The sequence below is a fragment of the Lynx rufus genome, unplaced genomic scaffold (genome assembly GCF_022079265.1).
Source record: "Lynx rufus isolate CCGP_SWC_20201006 ecotype Redwood Valley unplaced genomic scaffold, mLynRuf1.p SCAF_5, whole genome shotgun sequence".
Taxonomy (NCBI): Eukaryota; Metazoa; Chordata; class Mammalia; order Carnivora; family Felidae; genus Lynx; species Lynx rufus.
The window spans coordinates 54,872,644-54,889,061 of NW_025814867.1; the positions used below are offsets into that span (position 1 = coordinate 54,872,644).

Sequence of the window (16,418 nt, forward strand, 5' to 3'; positions counted from 1 at the left end):
GTGGGATGGAACAGATGATGTTTTAGGAGCATCTGTCCAGCTGCAAGTAATATGAGCAAAATTGCTGGCTTCCTTACTTACAAAGACACCATTTCCCTGTGAGTCCACTGCAACCCTGGACTTATGACACAGTTAGTCTGTGCTCGTGTAAACACAGGCAAGGGTGTGTGTGCAATGCACGATACCTTGAAATGTCATCATAGCATCCAGCGTGCCCTTCTGAAATGGCATTCCCATTTTATCCTTCCTCCTCGTCCCTGCCAGACCCACCACCTGCACCCCCACCCTGCAGGGATGCTTTATAGAAGCCAATTTGGACACAGTCTCCAAGGAAGTTAATCGAACCGGCTGTGTCAAGGGTGTATTTTATACCAAGGCTTAAGGGACAGTGATTGGTTTTATTACCTTTATGTGTGTTTTCTCTGACCTCAGCCTTCCTTTCAAGACATCTTTCCCTGTCCTACTTAGCATAACAATACACTGCGACCAGTCTGGGCCAAATACATGTTGGTCCGTCTGTCTTCATTCCTTTTGTTGTTTCCAACAACAGCAATGGTATCAGCTGACATTTATTATTGTTTGCTCACTGTGCTGGGAGCCAAGACTGGTTCTTTACATATGCTTTCTTTTTACTTACCTTATGAGATTGATGATGTTATCCTCATTTTACAACCAAGGAAGTGGGACCTCATAGAGACATGTGTGCCCAAGGACACACAACTAGTGAATGGTGAGATGAGAATTGAGACCCAGGACGTGGACTCTGGAGCCCATGCTCTTGCCCACTAGACCACACTTCCTGGAATGTTCTCATATATTCCTGCCCATAGAAGTCCTACCTGTCATTCAAAGCCCAGCTTTACTGCTCACTCCTCCCTGACTATCACAAAGATATCATTGCTCCTTCTCCATCTGATTATAGCATTTAGCAGGTACTAGTTTCTCCCTAAAAGAATACTTCTTTTTTTTTTTTAATTTATTTAAATCCAAGTTAGTTGACATAGTGTAATAATGATTTCAGGAATAGAATTTAGTGATTCATCACTTATATATAACACTCTGTGCTCATCCCAACAAGTGCCCTCCTTAATGTCCATCACCCATTTAGCCCATCCCCCCCCCCCCACCCCCAACCAACACCCTGCCAGGAACCCTCAGTTTGTTCTCTGTATTTAAGAATCTCTTATGGTTTGTCTCCCTCTCTGTTTTTATCTTATTTTTGCTTCTCTTCACTTATGTTCATCTGTCTTGTTTCTTAAATTCCATGTATGAGTGAAATTATGTGATATTTATCTTTCTCTGACTGACTTAATACACTTTAGTTCCATCCACGTTGTGCAAATGGCAAGATTTCAAGGAAATCTTTGCTTTGTGCTTACAGTTGTCAATACATGTGGCTTTTCCTTTCTGCTAGACTCTACTTCTTTTGAGAAAGGTCTGGATCTTATATAACTTTATAGCCTGTAAATTGCCTTGCATGGAGTATACATTTAATAAATATCTGACAAATAATATGTGAATGAATAATGTTCTAGCTTCCTTCAAGAAAAAATAATAATAGATAATATTGAGTGCATGTTATATTCAGGCACTGTGCTAAATGATTTATATGGAATAATTCCTTTATTTCTCACAAGTCAATAGAATAGGTGGTATTATTGCCCACGCTTTGTAGTCAGGGAAACCTAGAATCAGAGAGATAGAGCTTCTCGTCTGAAGTCACACATAGCTACAAGTGACAGAGCCAAGAATCAAATCTAAGCAGTCAACCCGAGAGCCTAAGCTTTTAACCACTGTGCTAAAATACACCTTTCTTTAATCCTGATCCTATCTGGGGAGTTGTTTTGAGATCTAGATGCACCCAAGGGTGGCCTTGAGCTAAATGAAGTAGCCCAGTGGGGGTCTCTGGTTCCCGTTCTTATGCCTTTCAGCACTCTTTTGCCATTGTCATTGATCCCTACCCTGGTGCTCCCTACTGTCCATCAAGGTGTTGTTGAGTTAAAACCAATGCCCTCACCTATATGTATCTTCCTACCCTCAATATTTATATTGATATAGTCTTCAGAGCCTTTAAGATGCTAAAGATGAGGACGTGAGGATCTACTGGTAGAGTGTGAAACCTCAAGTCATGTGGCAGGAATACTCTCCTGGCAGTGCCAGGGGAGCTGAGGGGGGCACATGCAATAGATGAGCCTTTTGTACATGCACCCAGACTCTGCCGTGTGTGTGAGATAATGGCTGGTCAAGCTAATGGGCTCCTTCTGTCTTTACAGGTGGTTTTATCAGTTTCAATGGCTCCTGGAGGGTCCAGGGAATCCTGGCCATGTCTCGATCCCTGGGGGATTATCCGCTGAAAAATCTCAATGTGGTCATCCCAGACCCAGATATCCTGACCTTTGACCTGGACAAGCTCCAGCCCGAGTTCATGATCTTGGCATCAGATGGCCTCTGGGATGCTTTCAGCAATGAAGAAGCTGTTCGATTCATCAAGGAGCGCTTGGATGAACCTCATTTTGGGGCTAAGAGCATAGTTTTACAGTCATTTTACAGAGGCTGCCCTGACAATATAACAGTCATGGTGGTGAAGTTCAGGAATAGCAGCAAAACAGAAGAGCAGTGAACCCCTCAGGGTTTCGTCTGCCTTAGACTAAAGGACTTTCAACACACTGGTCTCTTTTAATGTAGTGAAAGGCGTGGGAGTTACAATTAGGATCATCTACCTAGACATGGGATTCCCCCTCCCTGGTGGCCATAGGTCTATATGCAGTAATGAACAGAGGGTGCTCTCAGCCAATGTAGCCAAGAAGCTGGAAAATGGTTTCTTCATGTTTTTCCAAGTCTTTCATCCGATGTTGAAAATATATAAATATATAGCTGTAGATTCACACATATGAAGTGAATGGCATATGTGCCATATATTCTCCCATTTGAGATTCTTTTCAAGATCTCTTACAGGGTTCTCCAGGCATCAGACTTTGTCCTTTCTTCGGAGCCATGAACAGAGCAGGCCTCCAGAGCTGCAGGAGACAGGCTTCAGCGTCCCCTGTGAGTCAGGGCTGATGTGTCAATGCCCGTTGCTGAGAGGCAGAGCTATCCTGAGAGTGCTTTGTCCTTCTGAGCCCAGGTTTTTCTGCCCAGCAGCAGCCCAGACACAGATTTGGGATGGTTTATTATTCCGTGGCCGCTCTTAGAGACTGAGGGAAGTGGGGAGGATGAGAGCTGCCTGCACAGCAGACATAACCTTTTCCCCTGGCTTCCTTTATTAGTTAAATAGACTCTGTGTACCACCTGACCAGTCTTTGTGCGTTTATCCTAATTGTGCATGACCTTAACCTTTTGCTTCTACCTTACCTTATGTAATAGGCAGCTGTGAAACTTCACCACCAGACACCACGATTTTTTGTCTTACCAAGAAACCTGTTCGGGGAAATGAGTAACGCAAATTACAATACCATAATTCCTTCAGTCTTTAAGGGTAGAGGAAAATAGTGGCCAAATAAGTCACAGTGCCTCTTGGGAAATCTACTGTTTGCATTAGGAGAGAAAGCTGGTGAGGTCACCACCCTGAACTGAGCTCCAGCGGCCAGTTTTTGTGCGGGTTTTTTTTCCTCAGCTATCCTATTAGCTTTCATGTATCTTTCAAGCAGTGTTCAGAGAAGCAGCAGCCTCGAACTGCGTGTGTGTTCCCTGAAGCCCAGTACACAGTTCCCAGTGCGGTTTGGCATTTGGTGATAAAATGCTGGCATGTGCTTCTCCTTGACAGTGGAAAGGCAGCAGCCGGTAACATTTGGTTGCAGATCACCGTCCACACTAGGTAGCTTTCCCCAAAGAAATACAATCCGTCCCACACCGCCCCGCCCTGTGTTTCGAGGCAACCCAGCTGGCTGGGAATTCAAGCTCAAACCTGTATTGTTAAGTGGCTCAGAGTTATTTCTGTGCAAAGCTTGCTGCTCTTCATTTCCTATCTCCAAAGTCATGTTTCCAATATCAGTATTGTATAAATTAATTGACAGAAAATTCTGGGTCATCCTGTTTGCCTGGCTGACGTGGCTCAAGCAACCAAACAAGATTTTTGTTGTGTCTCCGCCCCTCTGTGTCTGAAATGTCAAGGTGTCCACCTGGTTTTGTCCTTCTCAAGTGGGCACTTGTCGTTAGAGCTTCTCAAAGGCCCCATTGCTTGGCCACCTCTGGTCCACGGTGCTCCTCGCCTCCCCGCCCCACCCTTATTCAACTATGCAGCTTTCCGGAAGCAGGTTCCAAGGGAGGACCTGGGAGGATGAAAAGATTCCCTTACGGCTGCCAAGGACTGCACACCCTGTCTTGATTCCTCCAAGCACTTACCTTTCTTTGACTGCAGTGAGAATTAATAATGGTTTCCCAAGAGATTTGGCTCACTTTGGTAAACTGTAACATTAGAATTTCCAACATTAGAATCAGAACCCTGATTTTTTTTTCAGCTATAGAATGTTCTAGTACAAAATATCTCCCACCATTTTAGATTGAAGTGTTTGCATATTGAGAGTGAGCATTTGGATGTGTGTATCTGGGTGGGGGTCAGGAGAGGAATGTAGGAGTCATGCTGGTTGTGCTCAGTGATGGGACAGTCAAGCCAGGTGGCCCATGTTTGCTTGGAGATCTAGGACATTGTGACTCTGGAGAGTTACCAAAGCCCACCAGGAACAGGCAGTTTCAGCATGTTGTGCTACACAGTCCGTTTTCCTTTTTTATTTTTAACTTAACCCTAGAATTCATCATAACAAGAGAAAGAAATTATTAAATTCCATGATCATTGTTATTGTCTAAAATGAAAATAGTAATGTTTTGGTGAAGACAAAAAAGCAAAGCCACAGTGGAGTCCTGTTTGTTTACCCTGCGCGATGTCTTCCTAGGCGGCACCGAGGGCAGGACTGTATGCCTGGGGAAGCCCCCAGCTGAGGTTCACAAGGTGGCTTCCAACTTTTGCTTTGTAGAATTAACTCCTTTCTGAATTTAACCACATAGTGTGTGTGTATTTCCTACTCCCTTTCTTTCTGCCTCTTTTCCTCCCACTTTGGCTTGTAGATTTTTCAAAGATAGACATTTTAGGCAAAATAGTAGCAGTTTTATTAATAGCTGTGTCTAAACTTAGAGAATTTTGCTTCCTTACCCTGTCCTGGAGCTCTCTCTGACCCTCCGTCTAGCTGTTTGGGGTCTACAGACATCACCCCTGGGGTGCCCTGTGGCTCATTTTCTAGGGACAAGGGAAGTTGAATCTAGCCTTTAGGGAAATTGATTTGAGGAGTTTGCATGTGAAACTTCCCTAAACAGCACTGCCAAAGCTTTGGAATTACCACACAAGGCCGCCCAGACTCCCTAGCCCGAGTTCGCATTGCCAATAGCCCCATGGTGCCAAATTTTGGGATGATTTTGCGGTCTTTTAAAAATGAAGTTGGGAATGAATGACCACATGCTTATGAGCCCCCAGCAAGGTGCCAAGCCCAGATCCTCATTAATGCACTGCTCTGCTTCTGCTCCACTGGCAATTTATACTCTTAACATGGGTTGGGATTAGGGGCAAGGGTAGGACAAGATAGGAAAACTTTTTAAAAAATTCATTGTATTTGCAATTCTTTAATCAAAGGAATAAACAATACTTACATTAAAAACTCCAAAGCTAGTTCCTAAGATCTGCATTCATTTTATGTGACCAACTTGTCCAAGGCACTTAACTCTGAAGTCACTATTGTAATACAACATGACTGTGCACAGATGTACACATTACTGGTAACCAATGGCTACATTCTATTCCTTGCGGTAGATAAAAGGTATTGGCCTCTTGAATCTTGTCTATGTGATAAAGGTATTACGAAGAGTATTTTTTTTGTAGAGTAAAGGAGCACAGGCAATCTGGATAATTTAACACAGGGCTTATTTCAGGCAACTGTAATGATTTCAACCCACATACATTTTGTGCATACGGGATTGCGTTAGAGTGACAGCATCATCATTTCAATCCAACTGAAGTAATTCTAGGAAATTGATTACATTATTGAATTGGATCACTGGGATTTCCGGCAGTACATGCGAGATACACAAGGGAGTGATCACTTTTTTCCTTTGCCCGGTATACCTTGATTTTCTGGATTTTTTTTCTCCCCGAGTTATTGCCAGATCGAATGCTCTTACAACTGTGTCAATGAAGAAGGTTTAGAAAGGGCAACATTTTGTAGTGCATTTGAAAGTCTAAGAATACATGCTGTGGATAAAGCTTTATTCTTTAATGATTTCAGAAAAAATTGTTTTCCCTTTGACTCATCATCATTAGACTGATCCTCCCATAATATTCTCCCCAGATTGCCTTAGCTTGTCACACCAGCATTCCTGAACCAGCTCTGCAGAAATGACATGACTGTTAGATACCACACTGGGGCCTATTTAATTGCCTCTAGATTAAATTGTTGGTATCTAGACTTTTGAGCTACTTAGCTGAACATGGCAGGAGTAATAGAATCCAGTGTTCCCCAGAGTGTGTTCTATAGAACCTAAGTTCCAAATGGAGGTGCTCTTCCAAATATAAGGTTCCATGGTCAAATGAGTTTGGGAAACATACTATCTTATCATACTGTGTGCTTATAAGCACACAGAAGGTTTTAATTTAAATGTCCTATGGTGGGGCGGGGGGTGGGGGGGGAATATACCACAAATGTAATTTAAGTTAGCTCAGTGTTTTTCAGATTAATTTGGACAGAGAAACTTTTTTGAGTAACACCTAGTAACATTCCAAGGAGCTTGTGTTCCATAGGACCCACATTGGAAATTCTGGTATATGGAAATATTACTGTTTTCTCATTCACTGTGACTCTTAGTAGTAGCAGTACAGTTCGCAATTTTGAAACAAGTCCTTTCACATAGGAGGCTGATTTGTCAGTGAAAGCAGTGTTAAGAAGCAGTCTGACTTAATAAGCCCGTCAGCAGCCTCCCGTTGATAACAGAAGCCCAGCAGTCCTACCTGAAGCTCTAAACTTCTCTCTTCTTCTATGTGAATAATAAGTAGGAGCCTTGCCGTAGCTAGGGATTTCTTAGATTCATTCCAAGAGCTTTCCGTTCTGTTTCGAAGTTACCTCTTGGCTTTCCAGATTGAATCAAAACAAATAGATTTATATTTCATCACAACGTGAGAGTTTAAATATACATATTTAAAATAATAGAAAAGGTGGAAAAGACTTGGTTTTAATTCATTTTAAATTTTTAACTCAATTTTTAAAATTATGTATCCATTGTGTAATAATGGAAATGTAAACTAATAACACTTCTTTACTCTCTTTCCTCTCTCATTCTTTCTAGATTCAATGATATAATCTGAATCAATCAAAGCTCATTCATTCTAAAATCCCTTTCCCATATTTTCCCACCTTTCACATTTTATGTATAAGATAGTTTGGTAAGTCATCTCTTGCATCAGATGTAGGGCTTGACGATATAGCTCCATACTCCTCACTCAGCCTGGGCAGTGCTGGGAAGCTCTGAGAGGCAATCCCAAAATAACAGATGAAATAAATTTAGTCCAAAACGTGGCGCACAGGGAATTTAGGGTAACTTCATTAACTCAGAATTACCTCCACTGTTCAGGAATTATACCCACCCTGTGGACATTATCCAAACTAGTAAAAAACTGAAAGTGAAATTATTCAGGCCAAGTGGCAGATGGTGGAGGGCAAGTGATGGTTGACACTACATGGCTTCCGTCAGATATGTGCGTCTAGACACGTTTTCTAATATGTAAATTTTTTGCTAATTCATGATTTTTATGCTTTGTCCATTACTTTTTTGTTACCACTGTTAAGCTGCAGACTGTTTAAGAGATGCTTATACTAATTTTGATGTGCTTAGTAATGACCACACCAGCACCTGTATAATCACTTTATTAATCCAAACTAAGGACTTTGTAGAGAGCATGTAGTAGCTGTGCATTTTAACAAATCATCATAGGCATTTTCACAATTCAAAACTCTGCCAGCCAGCAAGCAAGCAGCAAAGGTGTAGGTTATATTTAGAGATGTGGTTCCATTTATTCTAGAAGTCCTATAATCTGGTATTATTTAACTACAAAATTCCCCCTGACATTTGCCAAATTTGAATTAAGCTCAGAGCCTCCAAGTACCTGAGTCCTTGGTTCTGAGCACCAGCAGATTGCCGTGAAGGGTCTGGCAGCAGATTGTGGTGGGTGAGCATTGAGGGCAGGACCACATGCATGAGTCACTCATTACCTCTGTAGGAGAGGGAGTATCGGCCACACTCTCCCATCACCTTCTGTCATGAGGAAATTCCAGAGGTTAAATATGATATCATGCATTATCTCCACTTGCTTCTGTATATATCTGACAATGCATAACTTAACCTATGTTTGCACAGAAACAATGGTAGAAGTAGTAATCAAGGAACTGGGGGAGAATATCTTAAGGGTACCCAGACACTAAAACTGTAAAAAGTAGGTTTTCCAAAATTTGTATTATCAGTCTTCTGCCATACATGGGTCATATTTAATAGCAATTGCTGACACGTGCACACAGATCAGTAGAAGGCAATTGTTCCCACATCTTACCTACTCAGACGAGTGGCTTCCTACTTAGAGTATTGGCTAATGCTTTTTTTATGGGTTAAGAAAGACAGAATTCTAGAGCTCCTTTTATAGGACTGCTAGAACAAGCAGAATGACATCTAAGAAAAATAATTTGAACATTTTTTTGATTTATAAAAAGGTAAAATTAATTTCCAGTATGGTCAAAGTCAGAATGAAAAGAAAAGCATTTTTAAGAACACATAAAAGACAAAATTAAAGGAGAATAATATAAAAGGAAATATTTTAAGAAAAGAAGGCATATTTTATTACATTATGAATCATGCTTTCTGATACTTGTTGTTTTTCTGAAGTTAAGGAGATAACATTGAAATAAGAAAGTGAAAATTGAGTTATTTGTAAAGTTAGTAAAATTACAGTCCCTGTTCCATTCTTTCCCAATGAAAATGAATACATGTGGTCTTATTTATTGCTGCTCTAAACACCTTCACTGTTCTAGGTTCTGTTTACTTTCCAAATCTTAGCTACAACAGAGAGCGAATTTTAGAAGACATAATTTTTCAAATGCCAACATGAATACCAGTGAGTATTCAATTCAAAACAATTATGAATCACTCAACTGGGTTTTACTCCTGAAACCAAGACTACACTGTATATTTACTAACTTGAATTTAAATAAACCAATCTTAAAAATAAATAAATAAAACACAATTACAAAAACAAACAACAGGGTAATTCCATGTTCTCACCTGTGGGAGGTTTTCTAATCCATATAATGCAAAGGGCCATATTTGCTCATATAATTTAAAAAAAAACACCAATCATGTAGAAATGATGTTTCAGACATCTTTAGCCCAAGAGAATGAGGTCTTTTGTGCAAATTTTAAATTTCTGTCTGAGTATATGTAAGAATAAACAATGACTGCTTAGTGTACTAATGAAAAGGTACAAATCCTGCTATTTGGGAAAAAACTAGAAACATGGGACATTAAGCAAGACTACTCTCCACATTTAGGCTCTAAGACTATAACCAAACAGCCTTCATGTATTGGTTATTTTGATTGCCCTTTTATCTCAGGCATATATTCAGAAAATAGAGCAATAAATACAAAAATGGAGAAAATCCAATAACTTTTGCTTCTATTTTAGAATGCAGGGGTGCCTAGCTGGCTCAGTCGGTACAGCATGCAACTCCTAATCTCGGGGTCGTGAGTTCAAGCTTCACACTGGGCACAGAGATTACTTTAAAGAAATTAGAAAGCAGTGTTTGCCCTGGTTAATTTGTCTGAAATACTTGTTCATATTGAAACATTAACACCTACAACATTGTCTTCAGTTTACCCTTCAATTACTAAAGCAAATGGCTTTGAGGTATAGCACGTACACAATTTCAGTGCAGGTTGTCCAGCTGAAATTTACTTTGCAATGCCTCAGTGTTCCCATGGTGAGCCAGGAAAAGGAAAATAAAAGGAAGAAGAAGAAATTTTAATAAGGTCAGAGAATGGTTATTCTGACAAGCCTGGAAAATAGTAATGAAGTTAAACGCTCCAATGTGAACGTACGTAATTTCTATATGCCAAATGTACAAGGTATATTTTTAAATATAAGCATTATTGCATTTATAACAGATTGATCTACCTTATGAACAGATTTCATTAGAAAAGACACTATTTTTGCTGTAAGTACATCTGCTTGTATGTTTTATTCTTTCCTTTACTAATTTTTCTTTTTTTTCAGATTACCTGACATGTGCCAAGCAGAGATAGTCTGAATGTCTCTAATGGTGAGCACTCAGGCACCATCCCTGCCTTCTTGGCATTTACAGCCCACGGGAGGTTTCGTAGATATTCTAATGCTCACTTTTGGCTGAATGGGTTGAAAATTGGCATCTATCATGATTTCCTCCAATAGGCTTAGATTTGTGAAGACAGGGCAGAATTATAATAATTCTTTCCTACACATAAGAGAGTGCATGATAAAAGATTAGGGATATCTTGCTCACATCCAAGCAAATTGCATCAGATAATTATTCCATGTTAGATCACCTAAGTTTTTCTTAAGAAGTGAGGAAGTGAGACAGAGAGCCCCTGTAGACCAGGGCAGGGGTTAGGCTGTCCCAGAGGAGGCCATCATTGAGGCCTCCACCCAAGTCAGACAACAGCCATACAAGGGCTCAGCAGTAGTATAGTCAAAGCCAAGGTGTCTCTCCCTCCAGGATCCTCTCCTGGAGGAAAGAATTACAGAAAAGGAGAATAAGGAATAATGACAACATCTCTCCATGGCATATTTTAATTTTTGTTCCCAAGAAGCTATATAGTGTAACAATCTTATGCCCCAAAAGAGAACCCAGAACTGAGGGTGTTTATCAACAGTGTTCCTAAATATATAAATAAGTGAACTCATTATATAGAAAATTGACATGTCTCAGGAATATAATAATTTCTTGGTTTTAAAAATGAAGAGAAGACTAAATGCCAGGTTGTTTTTTAATCATAAATTTGGTATCCATAGTAACTTTTGGCACGGAATTTAAGTTTTATATTTTGAACAAAAATAGCAACATCTATTTTCTGTATGGCAAAACAAAACTAAATACCAGACTTTTATTTTTAACCACAGAAGCCACCACTTCTAAGTTCTTTGCCTGGTCATCTTACCTAGATATCTTTTTCTGTTTATGGCAATTGCTTCTTTATCCAAGGAACGTTAGCTACTGCCAAATGACATTAGAATCCTACTGAATTAGAATAATAGAAGGTGAATGATAAGAGATTGGGAATATCTCATAGTGATCAGAAGTGGGGAGTTTTGTTGCTGTTTTGTTTTTAAGCATGAGAACATATAAAAGAAAATTCAAATTAAGGCAAAACAATTTATGATTTGGTAAGATTAAAACCAGAGGTGGAGCCCCATTATTAAGGAAGTAAAGGAGAGTTGGAGAGAGGAAGAGAAAAAAAAAACCACATAATTGAGTAATGTTTTTTATGAATGGTATAGCTCCAAAGCTCTGATCTCATTCCTTGCTGGATTTTAAAACAGTGACTTTGTATAAGGTTTGACTGAACCAATTTCAACATCATGAAATTTTTCCATTAGTACTTTCTTGCTATTTTAAAAATTATAAGAAGTTGTTTATAAAAAGATAACCAGGATCCATAAATTATTAGACAATGCTTTTTTTTTAGGAATCTTCAGATTATATTTAATCATTAAATCACAGGCCAAACGATTGCTCAAATCAAACAGGCTTTCTGATAAGTTAGTCCCTGAAAATTATCCATGATAAATGTAACAAAATCTTCACAAAACCTCATTACTCTTGGTACTCTTTAGAGGTTTGTATACCTACTATTCTATATTTGTCTCTAAGAGACATTTGAAACAATGTCAGATGTTAGTTTTGTGTAGAGCTCAGAGTAGATGACGGTTCACGGTCACTCAAGATGTATGGTGTGTCGTTCAGGTCCCTTTGATGTGTGCTAGGGGTAGATTTAGCCTTGTGGAGACTAATGTGTTCATGCAATCACTGATTCTGTGTTGTTGTATACAAAATGAACAGCTAAAAGTTCACCCTTGATGACAAGATTAAAGCAAAAATAAACACATTAAAGTTATTGGACTTTATACATGGGATCGCTGCTGTTCTGTTCTTTTGGTTCAACTCGTTTTCCATTCTAATCTCTGCTCTGGGGTTTTACAGTTTCTCAGTGCTTTTCAGTTAAAGTAGCTGTTGAGTGGAGATGCCATGTAGGAAACAGCAAAACAATTCATGGGCCAAGACCAAAGCACAACAGAAGCGAGAGATAGGAGATACTGAACCTTCGAGTGCTATCATTTGGAACAGGAATAAGCCTGGCTATGGTTCAAAACAAGGTAAATTTTAAAAAATGGATGCAACAAAAATTTTTTATTGTTAACACAACTTTTATCCAGCTTGATACCTCATCAACCAAGTTTATATAATATAACTAGTATTAGGTGATGACAGTTAGAGTAGCTATACATACATGCAAACTCTAGCAACATGGTATGGCACACCTCTCAGAAAAGTGTTCAGAAGAAAATAGCCATGTACAAAGGTTCTCACAGATGCAGAAGAAAACACCATGGAATCTGGAGACAGTGAAATAAACACACACACACACGCACATGTAGTACTACTTTTAGGTATTCTAAAGGTGAAATGCTCAAGCATGACCAGTACCTAAAACCTAGATGAAGAACGATAAAAGTTAATCAGCAGATTGCCAAATTTGAAATTGGGTGTGACAAAGCAAAAAAATATGGTCTTGGATTAGTTTTCTCCTTTTCATTACAAATAATATTTGATAGCCAGAGTAGAAAAAGCAGCCCCCAAATTCTAGTCTTCTACCCCTTTTTCTAGGTAGAAAATTTCTAACATAGAATGAGAAATGTGATTCAAGATTTCAGGATGGATGTTTGCCATCTGAGTTAGAGTAAGAACTATGGACTTTTCCAATACTAGCCACAGAGCCAAAGAAATAGGAATGAAGATCCACAAACACCCCATCTTCACTTACAGCAATGGGTTATATATCTGCTCTCTGTTTCCTTCCTTCTATTTTGTTTTAGAAATATAGTAGTGGCAATTTATCAGTTTGTTTTTTTTGTGTGTGTGTGTGTGTGTGTTTTTTTGTTTTTTTTTTTGTTTTTTTTGCGGTAACAACAGCAGATCCTGGTAGCATAAGCAGAATGGGAATTTAAGGATTTTAATATAAGTGGTGCCTCATGGAATTCAAGGTCAGTAAGTATTTAAATACAGTCTTGGGAACAGTGCACACCTAAGACTCAAAAGCTATCAAGGATGCTACAGGGCTTCCTCTTCTAGCTCTCACAGACTGACTGGTATTGAACTAGCCCATCTACCATAAACAACTATAAAACTGGACGTAACTATATTAAGCAGCTGTTTTCAAGCATTAGACAATAGCCAGTGTAAGATAGCAATCTCGGAGAGAAGGGATCACAAATTATCCCATGATCAACTCTGTCTGTAAAGGGACAGTTTTCTGATTGTGGCACAGCATGCTGGAGTCCAAGCAGAGCTGGACCAAACCAAATCTACAGAAATCAGGGTTTGGGGCAAGTGATGTGACTAGAATCTGTGGAGGGCTGTACAGGGGGAGTTTCAAGAAGTCTATGTGTGGGCCCTCCATGAGTTCTTAGCCACGGGCTTTACTGAGTGTGTGCAGGGTGAAACACTGAGGCTTAACAGAAAGTGGCTGCTACTGTGTTGAGAGTGAAATAGAAACACTACATCTTGAGCATTGCTGGGGAATATCAAGTTCTGACCCAAGCAGAGTGGGGAGACCTCCTTAATACTGTTAACAACCCATACATCCAACCTGTGCCTTAAGGGTAAAGACCATTATCTAAATTAAGGCCTACTTCAGACCTAGCCTAATTGAGCCTAAAACCAAGTGCTAATAAGATCCACAAGAGAGCCTAAGGTGAGAAGTTGAATTCTAACAAGTTGGAGGGGCTTGAGGACACTTCAGCCTTTTATAGACAGGCTGAAACAAACCATAATATGTACTCCTTCCTCCATCCATCCCTCCCCAAGTCCCACCAAAATACAAGGTCAAGATGATCAGCTAATAACTGAACCACTTACTAGAACAAAAATAAAAACCCAAAACTCTTCAGAAGAAGATAATGGAATCCAGAATATTTACATATTTATAACATTGCTCCCATTGTCTAGTACAATATAAAATCAAGAAGTCACCAGACACCCAAAGAAACAGGAAGATGTGACCACTAGTCAAGAAGAAACAGCAGTCAATAGCAACCAATTCTGAGAGGCCTAGATAATTGATCTTAGCATATTTTACAGCAGCTATAATAAATATATTCAATGAATTAAAGGCAACTATGGTCTTAAAGAGAAAACAGATATGGCATCTCAACAGAGAAATGGAAACTAAAAATTCTAGAACAGAAAAGTAAATAAATGGAATGAAAAATTCACTGGATTCGCTTAACAGAACTTAGAGATGGCAAAAGGAATCAGTGAACTTGATTATACAGATTGCCCAGTTTGAGGAAAAGGTGAGAAAAAATTGAAGGAAAATTAATGGAACTTCAGGGATATGTAGGACACTATAAAACAGTATAAGGTACAAGTTAGTCAAATGCCAGAAAGAGACAAGAAGAGTGGGGCAGAAGAATATTTGAGGAAATAATGGCCACAGATTTCTCAAATATTATGGAAAATGTCAATATATAGAACCAGGAAGATCAACCACAGGGAAGCTAAATATGAAGAAAGCACACTCCATAAAGAATTACCTGATGCAAAGTGTCAATAGCAACACGGTTAAGAAGTCTTCCTCTAAGGGGTGCCTGGGTGGCTCAGTCGGTTAAGCATCTGACTTTGGCTCAGGTCATGATCTCACAGTCCATGAGTTTGAGCTCTGAGCCTGGAGCCTGCTTCGGATTCTCTGTCTCCCTCTCTCTCTGCCCCTCCCCTGCTCATGCTCTGTCTCTCTGTCTCAGAAATAAATCAAAACATTAAAAAAAAATTTTTTTTAAAGAAGTTCTCTAAAACAATCGATTTGAAAAATAATTTTTTTATTATTTTTTTAACGTTTATTTATTTTTGAGACAGAGAGCATGAATAGGGGAGGGTCAGAGAGAGAGGGAGACACAGAATCTGAAACAGGCTCCAGGCTCTGAGCTGTCAGCACAGAGCCTGACGCGGGGCTCGAACTCAGGGACCGCGAGATCATGACCTGAGCCGAAGTCGGCCGCTGAACCGACTGAGCCACCCAGGCACCCCTGAAAAATAATTTTAAAAAGCAAAGAGAAGTAGCTAAGAAGGCATTTGAGGAAGTTGTGGGATATTAGTGCTTAGTTAACTCAAAAGGGGAAGGAAGGGGCCATAAAGGTGCAAAACGGAAAGTAAATAACAGAATGGTACACTTAAACCCAATCATTTCAATAATTATGTTAAACATAAATAGACTAAGCACTCCCTAATAGGGCAAGTCTTTTTTTTCTTTTTTTTAACGTTGCTGAGACAACTGGGTATTTGTATGGGAAAAAATGAACTTCAAACCCGTTCTCACTCTGATTAAAAATTTAAATTGGAGGGGGCGCCTGGGTGGCGCAGTCGGTTAAGCGTCCGACTTCAGCCAGGTCACGATCTCGCGGTCCGTGGGTTCGAGCCCCGCATCAGGCTCTGGGCTGATGGCTCGGAGCCTGGAGCCTGCTTCCGATTCTGTGTCTCCCTCTCTCTCTGCCCCTCCCCCGTTCATGCTCTGTCTCTCTCTGTCCCAAAAAATAAATAAACGTTGAAAAAAAAAATTTAAAAAAAAAAAAAAATTTAAATTGGAGATGGATCATAGACCTAAATCTAAAGCTTAAAACTCATAAAACTTCTAGGAGAAAATATAAGAAAAAAATTCTCCCTGACCTTGGTCTAGGTAAAGATTTCTTGGTTGGGGCACCAAAAGCATGAGCCATAAAAGAAAAAATGTGTAGGAACGTACAATGACAGACTTTTGAGAACTATTTGGCATTTTATAATAAAGTTATATATACATCTACCCAAAGCCCCAGCAATTCCATTCGTGTGCATTTACGCAAGAGAAAAGAAAACAAATAACACACAAAAAAGCCATTACAAGGATCTTCATGGCGGTCTTATTCATAATAGCCCCAAACTGGAAACAACCCAAATGGATAAACAAATTGTTGTTTACTCATATAACAGAAAAATTCTCAACAATAAGAATATACTGACACATTTCTGGTCTGGAACCATAAACCTCCTGAAGGTGCTGGGTCCCCCATCAAAACCTTTTGACTCCAGATGTCAACCCTTTACCCTCTTGGC

At 39.6% G+C, this 16,418-nt stretch overlaps 1 protein-coding gene across 1 annotated transcript in view; it reads left to right on the top strand.

Annotated features, from left to right (window-relative positions):
• Positions 1 to 4,779, top strand: part of PPM1L (protein phosphatase, Mg2+/Mn2+ dependent 1L) — a 295,465-nt gene extending 290,686 nt beyond the window's left edge. The window contains exon 4 of the mRNA XM_047099679.1: positions 2,274 to 4,779. Within this exon, the coding sequence (XP_046955635.1) occupies positions 2,274 to 2,620 (347 nt within the window). The 3' untranslated portion in view covers positions 2,621 to 4,779. The remainder of the gene's footprint in view (positions 1 to 2,273) is intronic.
• The last annotated feature ends 11,639 nt before the right edge of the window (positions 4,780 to 16,418 follow it).